This window comes from Micromys minutus (assembly GCF_963924665.1).
Source record: "Micromys minutus genome assembly, chromosome: 1".
Taxonomy (NCBI): domain Eukaryota; kingdom Metazoa; phylum Chordata; class Mammalia; order Rodentia; family Muridae; genus Micromys; species Micromys minutus.
The window spans coordinates 241,808,629-241,825,731 of NC_137969.1; the positions used below are offsets into that span (position 1 = coordinate 241,808,629).

The following is a 17,103-nucleotide window of genomic DNA, read 5'->3' on the forward strand; positions in this document are numbered from 1 at the left end:
ATCTCCTTCCCAGAGCTCACTCTCCCCACCAGGAACACGGAGCCCTACAACTCACCTCATTGTGTTCCAGACAGGCAACCATGATCTCTGACAGAATGACCACCCCAGTTCTCCCCACACCAGCACTGCAGTGCACCAGCAGCGGGGGGTTGGGGCTTTGGGGTTCACTTGTGCTGTTTGTATGACGTCGAACTGACTGGATCTCTTCAAGGTATGCTGTGAAGAGACAGTGAAATACAAAAGTACTCAGGGCAACAGCACATAAAACCAACAGCCATCTTCTCAATTCTCTCTACTGAGAAGACCACAGATAAGGGCACTGGGCACGTAGATACCAGGGCCAACCTGATGGTGGCCGAAGGAAAGTTGGTGCCTTAGACACAAGTAGCCGGAGGAGACATATCAGTGAGCAGTGCCGTTCTGCTCAAGGCCAGGCATCCCTTAACCACGCCTTCTTGCACTGGCAGAATGGCAGTGTGGGTAAGGACACTAGCCAGGACTGACAACCTGATTAATCCCCGGGAGCAACAGTGGAAAGAAGAGCAAGTTTCCCAAGGTGCATGACCTCCACACACAGGATGTGGCACATGGATGAACACACACACACACACACACACACACACCTACAAATCTACGCTCTATTAAGCCTCCTCACACACACACACACACACACCTACAAATCCACGCTCTATTAAGCCTCCTCAAACACGTTATTTTAAAAATAAGTCCAACGCTTCCAGGAAACAACAGAGAGGTACTATTTTAGAGACCCACCTATAAACAAAGACACTTACATAAGAATCCCTTGAGGTCTTCGGGACAGCCATGTTCAGGCCAGTCTGTGTACTGGAGATGCCAAACTGTCCTCTCCTGCCCCGTGAGAAGGTGCTTCATCTTCAAACCTGTAGTGGCATAGCAGCCAGAGTCCGTGCGGAAGCGAGTTGTGATCTTAAACCTTCCATAAGTGACAGTGTTGTGCCTGGAACCAAGCCGTGGCCAATACCTGAAGCTCTTCTCCCGACCTCCCTCCTGTTAAAGACAAGTGTAATTCAGCAGCAGCACAAGCCCCGGCCTGAGGCATTCTTCACACAAGCCTTTACCAGGCCACATTAACCTGAGTGCTTAACCTTAGCAGCTCTCTGGAGACCTGGACAAAGAAACTGAGAGGAACAGGCACTTACCTCTTCCACTGTCACCATCGCAATAATTGCGACTCCCTGTTCCCACACCATTTGCCAAAAGTCCTGGCAGGTGTTTTGTAATGGTCCCTGTGTGGCAATATAGTCCCATTCAATTCCGCTGACAGAGACCTAAAATCAGAGAAGGTTAAAAGCTTACTGTGTGTGTACATGGAATGTGTGCGCATGGCTGTTTATGTCTTCCTGGGAGCACCAGAAACCGATGGGGCTGTTCAGCAGAGCAGGGATAGAATCTGCCTCAACCTTTCCCTCATTAACACATTTGCGACTGCTGACATCTCTATAAACATATGTGCCTTCGGTTCATACATCTGTGTGACTTGGAACCATCTGCTCACTTTCAGTTTTTATCTACAAAATACAATAACTGCCCAATCCACAGGGCTGTGAGGACAGACTTGGCGGATATGGTGTCCGGCTCATAACAAGTCCTAGGTAAATAGCTACTCCTGTTGTGATGGTGACACAACATCATGGTACCCTAAGTCACAAACAGTTCCCATAGTAAAATACTAAATACACTTAGTTTTTGAGACAGGAAAGTATTAGCAAGTGTGTCAAAACCTAAGCTAATGACAGATGTCTATGAGAAAAGTATCTTCAATTTAGGATGGTCTCCATCTTGAACTGAGTCAAGATCATCTTCTGTAAAGCCAAGTTCCCACTTGGGTGGGGCACAATTTCATGCCCCCCCAAGTGCTAACATGATAATTTATAGTCAAGAAACCCAAGTTAAACTATGTTCTGCCAGTAACTGCTGACACCCACTTCTTAATGAGTATCCATTAAATGTTAAAGCCTGTGCCAAGCCGGGATCCATACACTCCCTCTAAGGCTGCCAGTCCTCAGCACCAACTCTGAGCCTTCTCACTGGGCTCCCTTTCAGCAGCGGCATGTGATGGGCACCGGTTATCATACAGTTGGTTAAATAAATAGGGGTCCCAAAATCGCTGAGATCTAGGAGCTGACGTAATCTGTCCAGGTCTGAAATTCATATTCCTTCCATGACTCAAGTGATAGCTGAACTTCAGAAAACCGCCATAAAAAAAATCACAATAAGAGAGTAGATAAGTTATTCTGGAGACATGGCTGGTTTCTAAATATACGATACCCATATAAAAAGCAAGGCAGTATATGCATTAATCCTCAAAACCATAAGCATGCCTTTAGTCTCAGCACCTGGGGTGTAGAGGAAGGCTGTCTCCATTATTTTGAGGCCACCTTTGTCTATATAGAGAGTTCCAGGCCAGTCAAGGAGATGTAGCAAGACCCTGTCTCAAAAATACCAAAACCCAAACCCAAACCAAGATATATGGGTGGATAGATAGATGTAGGTAAGTAGGTAGGAAGATAGGCAGAGAGATGATAGATAGATAGATAGATGGATAGATAGATGGATAGATGGATGAATGGATGAATGGATGGATGGATGGATGGATGGATGGATGGATGGATGGATGGATAAATGGATGGATGGATGGATGGATGGATGGATGGATGGATGGATGGATGGATGGATGGATGGATGGATGGATAAATGGATGGATGGATGGATGGATAAATGGATGGATGGATGGATGGATAAATGGATGGATGGATGGATGGATGGATGGATGGATGGATGGATAGATAGATAGATGATAGATAGATAGATAGACAGATAGACAGATAGACAGACAGACAGACAGATAACCACTAAGCAGCATACATAGTTGCCAAGTCCTCAGAAATCCTTGGAGGTCAGACTGCTATCAAATATGACTTACAAGCTAAAGAAAACTGAGAAAGAAAGAAAAAAAAAGGCACAACTCATTCACTGTAAGGAGTTCTCCTTTCCACAGTAGAGAATCCCATGTGCCTGGCTTGAGCCAAGTGCTCTGTGCTGAGCCTCCCACTCAGCAACTGTAACATCACCTGATGTTACATCAGACTGTTCTGGGGACCAGAAGATCAGGAGGAAGACAGAAAAGAACAGGGGTATCCTCATAAGCAAAAGCGTGTGAGTGTCCCCCAAAGTCCCAGGGCCCAGGACCGGGATACAGCTCAGCACTCCAGGGTCTTCCCAGCACAAAGACTTGGCTTTGGTCGCCTGGTTCCCAGGTCGATGGGAAGAGAAAAGACATGAAAGACATTCCAGGCACATCCGTCACATGCGAGGTACACGTCTATGTGATGAGGAAACTAGTCGTTCCGATTCAGCAGCTCCTGTGAGAAAGAGTCTTCAGATTCAAGACAAATAAATGAAAGGCTCTGAGTCCCAGCAACAATGTGGGTAGGAAAAGGCGGCCACATGGAGAGAGTGGGTGTGGCTCTGACTGTGTCTGGAATCTCCAGCTTATGTTCTCACAATATGCACCCAGTGTAAATCTTACCATCTCTACAAGTTAGCGGTGCTGATTACCTAGGATGCTCTCCTCACCTTAATATGTGACGCGTTGATGTAGCCAGTGTTGTTCTCCTTGGTTGGCACCAGCTCTACTCGGGCATCATCATAGGGGAGCACATCCTGGAATCGGTTTCTCTCTGCGTTTTCAGGGAGCCGGGCTATTGAGCACTCGCCATCAGCCAGACGCTTTCTCAGAATCCTCTCGTACTCGGTGAAGACCGTTCCCTGATCTAGCCGCTGCTCCAGAACCTTACACTACAAAACAGGGCGTAGGGTCACACACCGCAGCTGCCCGGTCTTTTAAAAGTCTCGATTTCTGCTTCAAGACCTTACACATGAAACCAAACCAAAATTTTTACAAGTCACAAAAATTAGGACAAAAGACAAGATGATGCTGGCAAGACGTAGAATGTGAAACTCAGTTTCAAGTTGAATGCTGGCCTAAGGCAGTCTGCTAACTTGAGTTCTTTCTAAACCTGTGGTCTTTTGTAATCCCTAAGAAACTGAATTCTCCTGGACTAGGAGAATCCAGTCCAGAATCTGTGGGCATGTTTGTAAAATACCTAAAGCAGCAACAAGCCCTGAGGGTCACCTTTGGGTGTAGCTATAGGAAATGAACACCTGTCCTAATTTAAAACAAAACTTCACAAAGAATTTTTTGAGTTCAGTATATTTAGTTTTAATTTTAAAACAAAGTGAATTTTCAACAAAATGTCCGCTTTCTTTCCTATATACCCTTATACACATGTTCTTTGAGGAAATGAAACAATCAAGAACTTTCAGAAGCAAAAACCTTGACATCGGAGCCTAAAATCACACGCTCACTCCAGCTGTGACCCAGACAATGACATTCCCTAACATCCATGTATAACTCAGACACTGTCTTAGAAAGAACATCCACCATAACTGCACAAGGGCCCTTTGGACTTGCAGCGAGCCGGGCCCTGCGCACTCACCCTCTCATCATTTGTCGCTCTGGTGGACACTTCTTTCCCGTCGTCAGGCAGGGGCAGCCGGGACAGGGAGAGGCCATTGAGGGCTGCCAGCTTGAGGGGACCGATTTTTTTTGCATCTGCTCGAGTCTTTTTCATTCCCTGTAAGAAAATATTTACACACGCATAGAAAGTGTACCCAGATACCTTTCGAAAAAAAAATGTCAATGGGCTGACAAGGAAACCAAGGCAGAACTTGCTCAGTCAACCAGAGGAGAGACACCACTCCTAGCCCAGCTGCCTCAGGAGCTTTAGGAAGAAAATCCTTTCAAGGCCAGAGTTCTGATAAGGCTTGACTTATCAGAGGCTCTGATTCCAATTGGTTACAAGGCTCTGTCGCAATGAAAGGTGAGGCTGTAGGCAGGCAGTTCTTACAGAGCTGCCCAACCTCAAAGCACAGCACCAAAACTCAGATGGAGTCCACCCAAAAACAGACAAGGTATCTGTGGATTGTAACAGCTTTTTTCTTTTTTTTTTTTTTAATTTTGATACTGTCTCACTCTGTAGCCTTGGCTGGCCTGAAACTCTCTATACATAGCAGCCTGGTCCTAACTCACTGGGCACTTTGTCCTGAGTGCTGGGATAAAATGCATATCTCGCCCCCACCCATGCCTGGTAGCTCCTTTGAGTCAGGGTTTCTCTGTGTAACCCTGCCTTCCTGGAACTCACTCCGTAGACCAACCAGGCTGGCCTCAAACTCAGTGATCTGCCAGCCTTAGCCTCCTGAATGATGGGATTGAAGGTGTATGCATCCCTGACACCCAGAAGCCTTTACTATCTCTAAAATAAACATTTCAAAGGTTCTGGAAAAAAAAAAAACAGAAGAAATGTAAATTGCTTTCACATCTTGCGTTCTACAGTCTTGAAGAACCATGTGACCTGAGCCTCTCAATGCGACCACATTTTGAAATTAAAAAAGAAAGGAAAAAAAAAAGAAAAGAAAAAAGAAAATTAAAAGGGGGGAGGGATCTGGAGAGATGGCTCAGAAAAGAAAATTTTAAAGGGGGAAGGCTGGAGATATGGCTCATCGGACTACTCTTCAGAGGTCTGGTGTCTGAAGACAGCTACACTGTACTCATATAAAAAGAAAGGAAGACACATAGCTGAGATCTCTATCAAGAGCCAGAGTAGAAGGGATGCATCAGTGGAACGCTGTCCTATGGAAATGGGTTTCCCAAAGCTCAAGCCTCACGACTTCCCTCCGTGGCAGGGAAACCTGAGAACTAGTCCTCACAGACATTCTGTAATTATAAAGCGTCCAGTATTCAAAGAAAAGCCTTTCTTGGTTCTTGTAAGGAAACCAGCTTACTCTAGCTCTCTTAGCCCAAAATGCCATGACACCCAGGATCAAAAGCACAGAAAGAGAAACATTTGGTAAGAAAGACATGTGTGCACGCTGTGTAGATAACCAGAGCCTAGAACAATGGGAATCAGTTCTCTTCTAGTGTTTCCCACCTTAGTCCTCAGTGGATCCAGTCTGACTTCCCAGAAATCCCCTGGATCCACCCACCCATGCCCACACACAATGCTGATGCTACCTACAGACACCCACAACCAGGACTGGCTATCATGAGGGTGCTAGGGATTTGAACTCAGGTCCCCTTGATTGCATAGCAAGCAGTCTTACTCAAGGAGCAATCTCTCCAGCCTCTAGTTTATTTTTTAACTTCATAGTTCATGGTGCCTATGAGCTTCCCACATAATGCAGTTCAGACTTAGGATGGACGGAATCCTGGGTTAAAACCCAGCATGAAATTAACTAACATCGTTCAGGTAAGTTGCCTTTACTGTCTGAGCCTTACCTAAACAGGAAGGAAGAAAGGACAGTGAGGAAGGCACAACACAGTCTGCAGAAAAGAGTGGCGAGACCAAGTTTAACAACCGGCTGCCAAGAGAAAGGTTCTGTCTTTGCCTGACCGCAGCCACTTCCCGTGCCCAAGGCAGTCATCTGGCTCACAAGATTTCCCAAACCGCACAGAGCCTGCTGACCAGTATTAGCTGGCTCTAGTGTTTCTCACCCTAAAATCTAAACACCTCACATCCTCAAGCCAGATGTTCAAGACTAGCTGTGATTACCCCTTTCTGCAGGGCTTCTTCGGTGAGAACCGCATTGCAGGAAGGATGCATCAAAGAGCCAATCTGTATGCAGATGCATGAGCACCCAAACCAGTCGGGCCTTGGAGATAACCATCTAGTCCTGGGGGTGGAGCCCATGGGTGGGGAATTCTAAGGTGTCCCCTCCTTGTCAGCTACTTACTCATTACTTAACTTTGCCTTGCTTTAAGGTCTTGTAATGTCACCCTGAAGGGGGCAAAGGATTCAGCAGGTGGGTGACCTCTTCAACTGTTCGGGAGTTGGGGAACTAAACTTGTGAGGCAGCATCACACTCATGAGTTAGTTCTGACTGAGCACTCTCCATGTTTAAAAGGTTTATCTTAGTCCCCGGAACTCTCTGAGGTCACCTCCTTTACAGTTTGCCCAAGGTCACTAGCTCCCTCTTTAATAAAGGATCAGTGTTGGGAACTCTGGAGGTGGAAGAGCCGAGCGGAGGCAGGACCATGAAGGGTCCTGTCCACTGATGAACTATAATGTACACAAGACCTATACTCAGCCCCAAGCTGTTCACAGTAAGGGCCTATATGTTTCCTCTTGAGCACAGCCTCGATGCATATCCTTGAATAGGTAAAATCCCTGTGCAAAAAAGAAGGGACCAAAAGATGGTCCAATTATACAACTTTGCTAAAAAGTCTTAAAAAACAATAAGAAAAAAATATTATTTTAAGAGAAGTAACTTATCAAAGCTCCAGTCTAAGCTGAGCCTGCCAGACTCCATTCAAAACATGCTAGACTTCTCTCACCACGAGTCATCAAACGCCCCATTCCCCTGACTTGGGGACTCAGGCTGGAAACCCCCATACTGTCTCTGCCTTGATACTGTTCGGCCTGTAACCCCCACCATGATCCTCTTGAGCACTGGCCTTTGTACACTCAGGAAAAAAATAATCCTTTAGCTAATTAAGATGCCCTTAAGCCTGTGCCCTTTAAGCTGTTTTTCTTGTGTGTACTGATCTTTCATAAGCATCAGGACCATGTGAGTCCTGCCGGGAGGCCTGCCTCTGTCCGAGGCCCTCAGACACCAGAACAGAAGTTCACCTGTGATGGCTCCTCAATCTTTGGGTCCATCCTAACAGGAGATGGAGGAGGAAAACCTTGGCTACCAGGATACAGGGAGCCAAACGAATGCACACATCTCTTTGAGTTGGTCCTAGTGCAGGGCATGGTCCAAGGAGGCAAGGGCCATACAGAGCTGGCCAACACAACGGTAGTGACTATGCGTGGACGCAGATCCATGAAAGCTTAGTCAAAGGCTGAGAGCTCAACAGAGATTCAGTGCAGAGCAGCCAGGTTTCAGGGGGCAGTTACTACTCACTAAGACGCCCTATATACTATACCCAGACAAAGAATACTGTGGAAGGAGGAGATTTTAGAGATAAAAGAAGCTGAAAATTCCAGGTCAGTCACACGCTCGTTGTATGACCTTGGAAACGCTACTTAATATTTGCAAGTCAGAGTCTTTGTCTGTGAGAGGCTCTAACAATGGGCTCGTTGTAAACTGGGCACAGCGAAGATGAAATCTTTGCACGTGGTGAATGTTCTGAAAGGTAGCTACATAAAACAGCACTGGTCTCTTGCATTTTGCTAAAATGTGTAGGAAGTGCTTCCCTGAGTAGGAGAGCCACCATGTCCACAAGGGCCTTCTTCTGAACACCCAGTTCACTCACTCATCCCTTTAAAGAGACACACTTCCTGGGTCCACAGTCGCCTCAGCCCACAGTGGTCATGGCTGAGATAGTCAAGTTGGATCCAGTCTCGAACCTTGACAACTACGTAAGGATAAGATTTAGGGACACAGTCTCAGATGCCTCTCTGGAGACATCACTTGGAAAATCTGTAGAGATGCAGTTCTGGAGTCACAGTACTTTAATGGGTGGCTAGCAAAGCAATCTTGGCTAGAGTACTGAACTGCTCCCTCTTCCTCAGCACACTACTAAGACATGGGCTCCTCCCACTGCTGTCCATAGGCCTTCTCTCTGCACCCAACTTCCCTCTAGCAAAGCCATGGCCACCCTGTCAACTCACACTGTCCCCACACACACTCGTACATGCCCCAAATAAGGCAAAACTCAGAGCTGGGGCAGGAAGACAGTTCAGAGAAAAGGAAAAGACTGAGAACCATTGGTACTGAGGGAAGATGACCAACTAGAGATTGAAAACACAGATTAAGGGGCCAGTCCTCCATGTCTGAGGCACCTCTGCTCCCAGGGAAGCTTACCCCTAGTGGTGGAAGTCCTTCCACGATGTTCTTCTTCCCAGAGAGGAGGTCTGACACAGGCCTTTTCTTCAGAGAGTCCCTCCTAGCTCGGTACCTCCCTGATGTCGTGAGATCTGACTCAGACATGGAGGGGGTCAGCAGACCATCTCTCCGGGGCCGATGGGTGTCCACAACCATGTGGACAGGGCTGATGTCCTTCGCCCTCTTCTCAGGCTCTGTAACTTGGGACTTGGGCTCAAAAATATGCAGAGGGCCGGTGACCGGAGTCACTGAGGCACGGGGGTAGTTTAGCTGTTGTTCCTGAGAGAAAGCGGCCATAAGGCGGGGCTCAGACACAGCTGAGATGGCATGTTCTCTGTTGCTGTCCTCTTCCAAGTCCTCATCCTCCTCACTGCTATGAATCAGCATGGTGGCATCAGAAAGGGACTTCTTGTGGCTGTATCTGCCATTCTCCTGCTCTTCAGTCCCCTCCTGTTTTGTTTTGTCAGAGAAGACACTGGACTGGGAGCCTGCTGAGAAGGTCCGCGGGGCCACATCGGCTGCAGAAGCTGACATCGTCCTCTCCTTGAGCCTCAGACCTTCGAAACCATGCGTGAGCCCTGCGATTTCAATACTGTTCCTCTTCTGTAGGTGGGCGTGCCGAGCTGCTGTGAGGGGCTCACTCACCTCCTGCAGGGAGTGAGCCACGGGCAAGCTGTCCTCCTGGAAGGTCTGCACTGAGTGATGGACGCGTCTGGTGATCAGATCCGGATTGCTGCTGCTGATGTAGAGGTTCCGGGACAGGTCTGGGGTGCTGTTGGCAGGTCTTGGGTAAGGATACGGCGGGGGTGGCCGGTACACCTGGGTTCTCATAATGTTTGGAGCTGGGTAGTCCTGGGCCTGCAGCTGCACGTTTGTCAACTCAGGCACACTCACTGCACCCACCACAGGCCGCCTCTCAGCAGGGTGTGGGTATGGAGACTGGCTGTGGAAACTGTAGTTCAAGTTAAATGGGTAGTGGGCTGACTGGGGAGAGGTAAGGTGTGGGTGCTCCCGAATCTCAGGCTGGCTGTAGACCAAGGGGTCGGGCCTGCTGTATGCATAGGAACTGCCGATGTTGAGGTTCCTCAGGGAGTGGCTGTGCCTGTCTGCATGCACCATGCCTCTGTTGAGCTGCTTCATCACAGTCTCATAGTCGGGGGTGGGGCGGTAGGATGGGGGAATCAGAGCGCTGTGCCGGTGGGATGGGATGTAGTCGGGTCTCATGACATCACTGCCAGTAATACTTGGGTTGGAGGACATAGGGGAGGCCTGCATGTAGGGCTGAGGTGTGTTTAAGGAGTTCGTGCTGTGAGCACTGTAGACGCTGCCGTTACGGATGCGACCACTGAGGTCAATCTGGGTCCTGTCCAAGCTTGTCTGGGAGCGGCAGTAGAATCCATTCTTGTTGGGCACAAAGACATTGTCTGGGGAGGAAAAAGGTTTTAAAAGATTTTGAAAATGTATTAAGTTGGACCCATCACTCCAGCCAAATACTGAGATAGGCCCTGAAAGAGCCTGTAATTTCTCTTGCCAAAGTGACACATCTTCAGGCACACTGTTGCCCCGGGAGCCTCAGCTTCCTTGCCTACAGGATGAGGTAGGTCTGTCTGCTTAAAGTGAGGTGCTTAGGGTCTAGCCAAATCTAAGTCCAGTATTGATAAAGGCATTCTGGAGCACTGTGGAACTCGGGTAAGAAATAGTGTTGACGGACTGAGCCAGTGTGGGAAGGGATACAACCCTGAGACACTGAGCCCGGGAAAGTACCAACTATCTATACACATTTCCATGAAAAGAATCCCACTATAAGAGGGCACAGCAGGTACAAAGCTTCCCTGCCCAACAGGAGGGTCACTGGTAGTCATAGCCTCACCAAAGGCCCCGACGCCAAGAAGAATAACTAGGGTAACTATAGCTGCCCCCACCAAGCCTCCAGTTGGGTGAGACATGGATCCAGGGCTTCAGGGCTCCAGGCTCAGGATGCTGTTCTCCAGCACTGTGTTCCTGTCTGGGCTAGAAGAGACTGTGTTTCCTCCATCAACCTACAGCTCACCGGGACCGCCTTCTGAGCACCACTTCCAATGCGTAAAAATAACATCAGCCGTCAAGTCCTGTGGAAAGTATGGTTTGTGTACTTCAGAAGCTCCATGGAGGGATGATGTGTGATTACCCTCTGGGCACATTTTGTTCTGGTGTCCCCACATCTCTCAGAGCCTGTCCTTTCCTCCGGCTGCGCCCTGTGCTTCTCCACCTGACAGCTCTTGGCCATTGCTAAATCTCTGGATGCCTTTCTTGTCACAGAGCCCTCACCCAGGTTGTCTAGACCAGTGACACCCATGCCGGTGCCCCTGTCTCCATACTCTCTAAGAGCACACAGGACTATATACCTCCTCATCCCTTGCTTGCCGATCACACATGTGAGACTTGTGACAGGAAGGAGAACGTGAGCAGAAAGTTAAGAGCCAGTCTCTGAGGAGTTCTTCCTCCCATCCCCCAGTGCCCTGGCCAATGGAGTTGGTCTTCCACAGTGGAAAAGGCTCCTCCAGTCTGAGCCCCCATCAGGCTAACATGGAACAGAGCCCCACCCGGCAGGACACAACAGACAGACAAGGACTCTGGTCAAGAAGTAAATCCACTAAGAGTTGACACAGCAGAATCTGCCCATTCTGGCTGCACAGTAGTGTGTGGATTGCAGACTGGTCGGGGTAAGTGTTTGTGGGTGGCAGAGCAAAGGGCCAAAGCCAGGGTCCACTCAAATAGAACAAGCTAGAAAGTAGCCAACAGTGAAAGGCTGAAAGAGGAGGGCAGGCTAAGGGAGCTTAGACACAGGCGAGGAATGACTGTGCTCATCACAGGGGTCAGCTGGGGGCTTTGTGTCGGGTGAGCTGAGTCTGAAGACAGAGGATACAGCTCATGGGACAGAGCTGCTAGTGGGCGGTCTGAAAGGATAAACACCTATGTTGGAGCAGGAGCAGGGGACATGGAGAAAGGGATATGGAAAACAAAGCATACAGTGTTATGGTCATAGCTAGCTAGATGACTGGGTGAAATTACATGCAGCTTGGAATCCAAATAGCCAAGCGAGTTGAGTGACTTCATCATAATAAAGGACCATAAAAACAAACTGAGGGTAAGCAATGAGTTCAAATTTAATATTCAATTTACAGCAAGCCCTGATAGCTGATCCCGTTTCTTAAATGCCTGTTTATTATTAGCTAGAGAGCCTCCATGCAGGGTTCCTGCATCTGGCCATGGGACAGTGGGAAGGACACAGGAATGACAGGGTGGGAAGGAGAGACTAAGTCACCATTATAGAAACTGTGTGAAGGAGCTACTGGGGAAGCCCCAACAGGAAAGAAAAGGCACAGACAGGCCTTGTGAAGCCATAGGACAGGAAGAGACTTATGAAAACCCCTGAAAGGGAGTAAGAGGGAACCAATGGGCTAGAGCACAGAGACATCACTCTCGGACACCGTGTAGTAAAATCTGGAAGATAAAGTAACACAAACCATTGTTTGAAGACAGAGGTAAGAAAGAAACAGCAGGATCAGCACAGACTGAGGCAGGAGAGTGAGCAGAAGCCTTCCCACGGCTGGAGAGGCTAGCGTGCAAGTACAGATGGGACAACAATGGCACAGCCCCAGGGGACACTAATCCACACCACAGCTCTGCTCCCCTACTGCCCTCCTCACTGAGAAGGCCACAACAACAAGTTCAGTCAACACCTTTCTTTATGTCCCTTCAGATCCCAGCCTCCACATGATGGGCAATGGACCCACTTCCAAGCAGCCCCTTCTGTACCATTGCACTCACCAGCCAGAGCAGCAGACCGAGTCACAGACCTGCCTGGAGCTGATAAAATCCAGCCATCCTGCTAGATCCAGAAAACTTCTCAAGTACCCACAACATGGTGAATGGCATGCTAGTACATGCTCTCTTAGCAAGATAACTGTGACCACATCATAAGCCTTGTTTGTACAATCAGATCCTAAGCTTCTTTACACTGACTGCTGTCTGTATGCATCTTCTCTGGTCTCCGGTACAGTTAGATACAGTTTACAAAGCCAACATGACACAGATGGTCAGGATTCGGCGTGTGGCGTTGCTGGGCACACACAACTGCAGTAGCAGTAACTTAAAGCATTACACTAGGGTATCTCAGGGAGGGATAAAACAAAAACAAGTCTGAGTATCTTTTGTGACCAAGGATTTTTGGTTGCCTGATGTGGTGGCACATGCCTGTAATCCCATCACCTGGGAGAGAAAGACCAGAGAATCATGAACTTAAGGGAAGCCTGGCTTAAACAGCACTAATAGGGGAGAGCTATGGAACTTAGAAACCAGCTTAGGGAGCTGCCACTGGATACATCTGGGGTCGTCTGAGAAACACACATTCAAAAATGAATGCAATGGCTTCTTCTGTGATTCCAGGATGGCTGTACTTGGGGCAACAATTTGGGATACAACTGCAAAAGAAACCATCCAGACGTCAAGATTCTAGGTCTTCACAGAGTTAGTCATAGCAATAACTGCACAGCTTTGCAGACTCAGTGTACTTTACCTTGGGAAGAAGCAAATGGCTCTGTATAATGTCCATTATAATGCAGCTGGGGTGGGGGAGGCATCGCATAGGGCTGGGGTTTAGGCTAAGGAATGGAAAGTTGGACATAGAGTTAAAACACATTGCCCAGGTGAAAAAGGTAAAGTCATTCTTTGCTGGATTCTTTCTCTTCACTAAAAAGACTTCTACGGGAGTTAAATGGTAGTAACAAATGGAGAATAAACATAAAGATGAAGGAGGTCTTAACATATCTGTCATTTCCAATGTCTCCCATGTGGCAAAAGCAAGCTCTATGCACTGACACCAAGGATACTAGATAGCACAAGAAAGTCTGCATCCAAAAAGTTAAGAACAGAAGGAATGAATACAAACCTTCTTGTCTAAACTCATGAACAGAAAAACCTTCTATGTACTACCCTCAACCCTATAAGACATCAGGTAAATGAAATACCTACTTAGGATTTCTCGCTAACCAGAAAAAATTCATTATACTTCGTTGTTCTAATATTTAAACATGGATAATAAATCTTAAGTCGAACTTACAGAAGTCACTATTTATTTTGGATAAAAATCATCAAACATCAACACACATTTGTGGCTCAAACTAAACATACTGCCCAAAGCATGTTAATTAAGAGAGAAAAGGTGAGCATGTTCTTTCTCTTACCAGAGACATCCTGGAAGATGAGCCCCTCCTGACTGAGTTCAACGTGGCAGCCTGAGTTTGCCTGTGGGAGAAGACAACTGTGAGCCCAGGGGACACTTCCTAGTCTACAACCATAAACTGGATTTAGGAAGGGAGCCCTGTGGTGGCTCACACCTGTAACTCCAGCGTGCAAGAGGGTAAGGCATGCTGGAGTCTGAGGCCAGCCTGGGTGACACCTGAATTACAGGCTAGTTAGGATACAGAGTGACACACTGTCTGTCACAAAACAGTAACAAAAAAACACACAGTCAGGTGTATTCTAAGGCAAATGACTAAAGGACAAACAAATTACAGAAAAGTCCTTTCTCATGTAGGACTGACTCCACAGCCTCCCAGAATAAAACAAGCACACATTTCTCTGTTTGGACACACACACACACTTCCTCTTTCTTTCCATCTGTATTACTTAGTAAGTGTGAGCAGGTATGGTATGGAGATGTGCATTGGAATCTTGCTAATGCTGATGATGCCCATAATTTTAAGGACATTTTAACTTACCACCTACTCCTGGCTCGTTGCTTATATGATTCATAACTGATTCATTCTGTGACGTTGGTTTGCACTCTAAGGACCATTACTAAAACTCCACCATCACAGAGTAAACAAAATAAATTCACGGACTAAGCAAATGTGCCAGAAAGAGTCTCTTTTCTTCTAAACTAACATTGTTCTTAGCACTCTGAAAACGGCATCTGTATACACTCTGAACATTAGCTTAGTTTTACAAGACCTTTAAAAATGAAAACTCTTGGACATCAGGTGATTCCTATGCACTTACTGGGCAATTTAGAAAACAAAAACAAAACCCCCTTTCCTACACCTGAGAAGTGTTCAGGTTGTTGGAGAATAGCACAGGTCTCTTTTCGTTTCCTGGCAGTGAACTTGAGGGCTTTATGGTATGGCTGTGTCTGTTTTCCGAAACACACGTCTGCCTTTCCAATATCATGTCAAGTGCCGGAGCCTGCAGGGTGTGTGGGGGTCTTTTAGAGTACCCCTTAAACATGTACAAAACTCTGATCTTTGCTACTTTGATATGAATTCGCCGCTGGGCACTGGCCACAGTCAGGCCTAGTTTAAAGGGACTTTGTGTTCAGCCTATCACTGGCTCTCCATCTAGATGACCTGAACTTGTAAAATCATCAACGCGCAGTGTAACGGCACATGTGTTCAGTCCCAGCACTCAGGAGGGAGAGGCAGGCAGATTTCTGAATTCGAGGCCAGCCTGGTGCTCAGCACCATTTCCCAGACAGCCAGGGCTACAGAGACTCTGTCTCAAAAAAATGCTCTCTCCAAACCAAAAACAAACAAAAACCCAAAACAGACAGACAAAAAAACAAATATCATATTCAAAAGTGGGAGGCACTGCTGTCATAACACATTTGTCAACAAATGTGTAGCCACATCTGCACAGATGGCCATGCCAGGCAAGAACACACATCTTCAGAATGAAGTACAAAACCCAAGGACACAGGCCTACAAACAGTGGCAGCCATTCTTACCCATTGGCATTTGCTGGCAGCATCTAGTGGGAGGGGAAAAACAGAAGCCAGTTCTACTAAAAACAGAACAATGGAGCCCCACCTGCAGAAAGGTCTGACCCTGACAACCTCTCTAACAGTCTGCCCCTTTTTCTCATTGTTCTTCTAAGTGCAGTTCAAGGAGAGGCCAGCCATCATCTTCCCACGTAAAGGAAAACAACAGTTGGCTCCGTGTCTCAAACTCTTGGGACACTGTGTTAGCCAGCGATGCTGAGAGGCGACGCAGCTAGAACTCCTTAGATTGGGAGCTAGAGTGTGCACTGGAGAGAATCATAAAATGGCTGTCAGCTCCAGTGAAATACCTGATACTGCTTGGTGAAACTGTGCTAAGACTACTTGTAGTTATCTTAATCTCAAGGATGCCATCGGGGAGGTCATTATCTCTGTTTTACAAATGAGGAAAGTGATACTTAGATTAGGCAGATCACACCTGGTCTCAAGGCAAACAAGTGGCAGAACCAGCATTGGAACGGGCAGGTCTGCTGAATGTCAGTGCACTCAGTCCCTGCAGTCATTTTAGTGACTGTCTCTAAGTAAGCTCCACGAAGACAAACCTCTCTAACACTCTGCCTAGTTTTCTCATTGTTCTTCTGAGTGCAGTTCAAGGGGTACAACCACTGCCCAGCACATGCCTACACGTAAGCAGCCCTCAAGTGTGCAAGGAACACATGGATAGCATAGTTAATAGGGACAGAAATTAATGCTCAGTGAACATTTCTCAGGCAGGTGAGCTGTCTCAGTGAGCAAAGGCACATGCACACAAGCATAACAACCTCACCTACATAGTGACAGGAGAGAGCCAACTTCCAAATGCACACACACACACACACACACACACACACACACACACACACTATGCACTAAAATAATCTATTAACTTAAAACTGTAAGAGATGTCTCACTTGCTCTGTGAGCTTCTTTTCAGTAGGCCATCGGTTTATTCACAGCTAGCAAAGGGCAGGCTTTGATCATGTGTTAGGGAGTGGAAATACTCCGAGCTGCTGTTTAGGGCAGGCCAGAGGTGCATATACAGGCTATATAGAAGGTCAATGACCTGGCTCTGGATCCCTACCCAAACTTGCCTTTGTGGGCAAGCAGATACCAAACCAGGCTACAGGAAATACTGAGCTTAGGGGCTAGCTTCACAGTAGGTAACAGTGATCCCATCTACCCAAGCACCTGCACAGAAAAGGAAACGCCTAACTCCAATTCCAGGACAGCTTCCTGTCCACAAGGCTTTTAGGGACAGTGGGAGACCCATCTGACTGTGGGGACCTTTGACAATCCCCATTATCTCCTACTCCCACTTTTTCCAGGGACTGATACTCTTCTGTGAGTCCTTTCTCCCCTCTGGGAACCCAGGAAGCCAG

General features: G+C 47.4%; 1 protein-coding gene across 2 annotated transcripts in view; it reads right to left on the minus strand.

The window, feature by feature from the left end:
* PTPN21 (protein tyrosine phosphatase non-receptor type 21) overlaps positions 1–17,103 on the minus strand; it is a 59,470-nt gene that overhangs the window by 2,374 nt on the left and 39,993 nt on the right. For both annotated transcript variants that reach the window (XM_080937076.1, XM_080937077.1), the window contains 8 exons: positions 14,157–14,217; positions 13,490–13,574; positions 8,911–10,355; positions 4,542–4,679; positions 3,619–3,840; positions 1,182–1,310; positions 795–1,029; positions 56–216 (listed from right to left, as the gene is read on the minus strand). In XM_080937076.1, the coding sequence (XP_080793202.1) occupies positions 56–216; positions 795–1,029; positions 1,182–1,310; positions 3,619–3,840; positions 4,542–4,679; positions 8,911–10,355; positions 13,490–13,574; positions 14,157–14,217 (2,476 nt within the window). The remainder of the gene's footprint in view (positions 1–55; positions 217–794; positions 1,030–1,181; positions 1,311–3,618; positions 3,841–4,541; positions 4,680–8,910; positions 10,356–13,489; positions 13,575–14,156; positions 14,218–17,103) is intronic.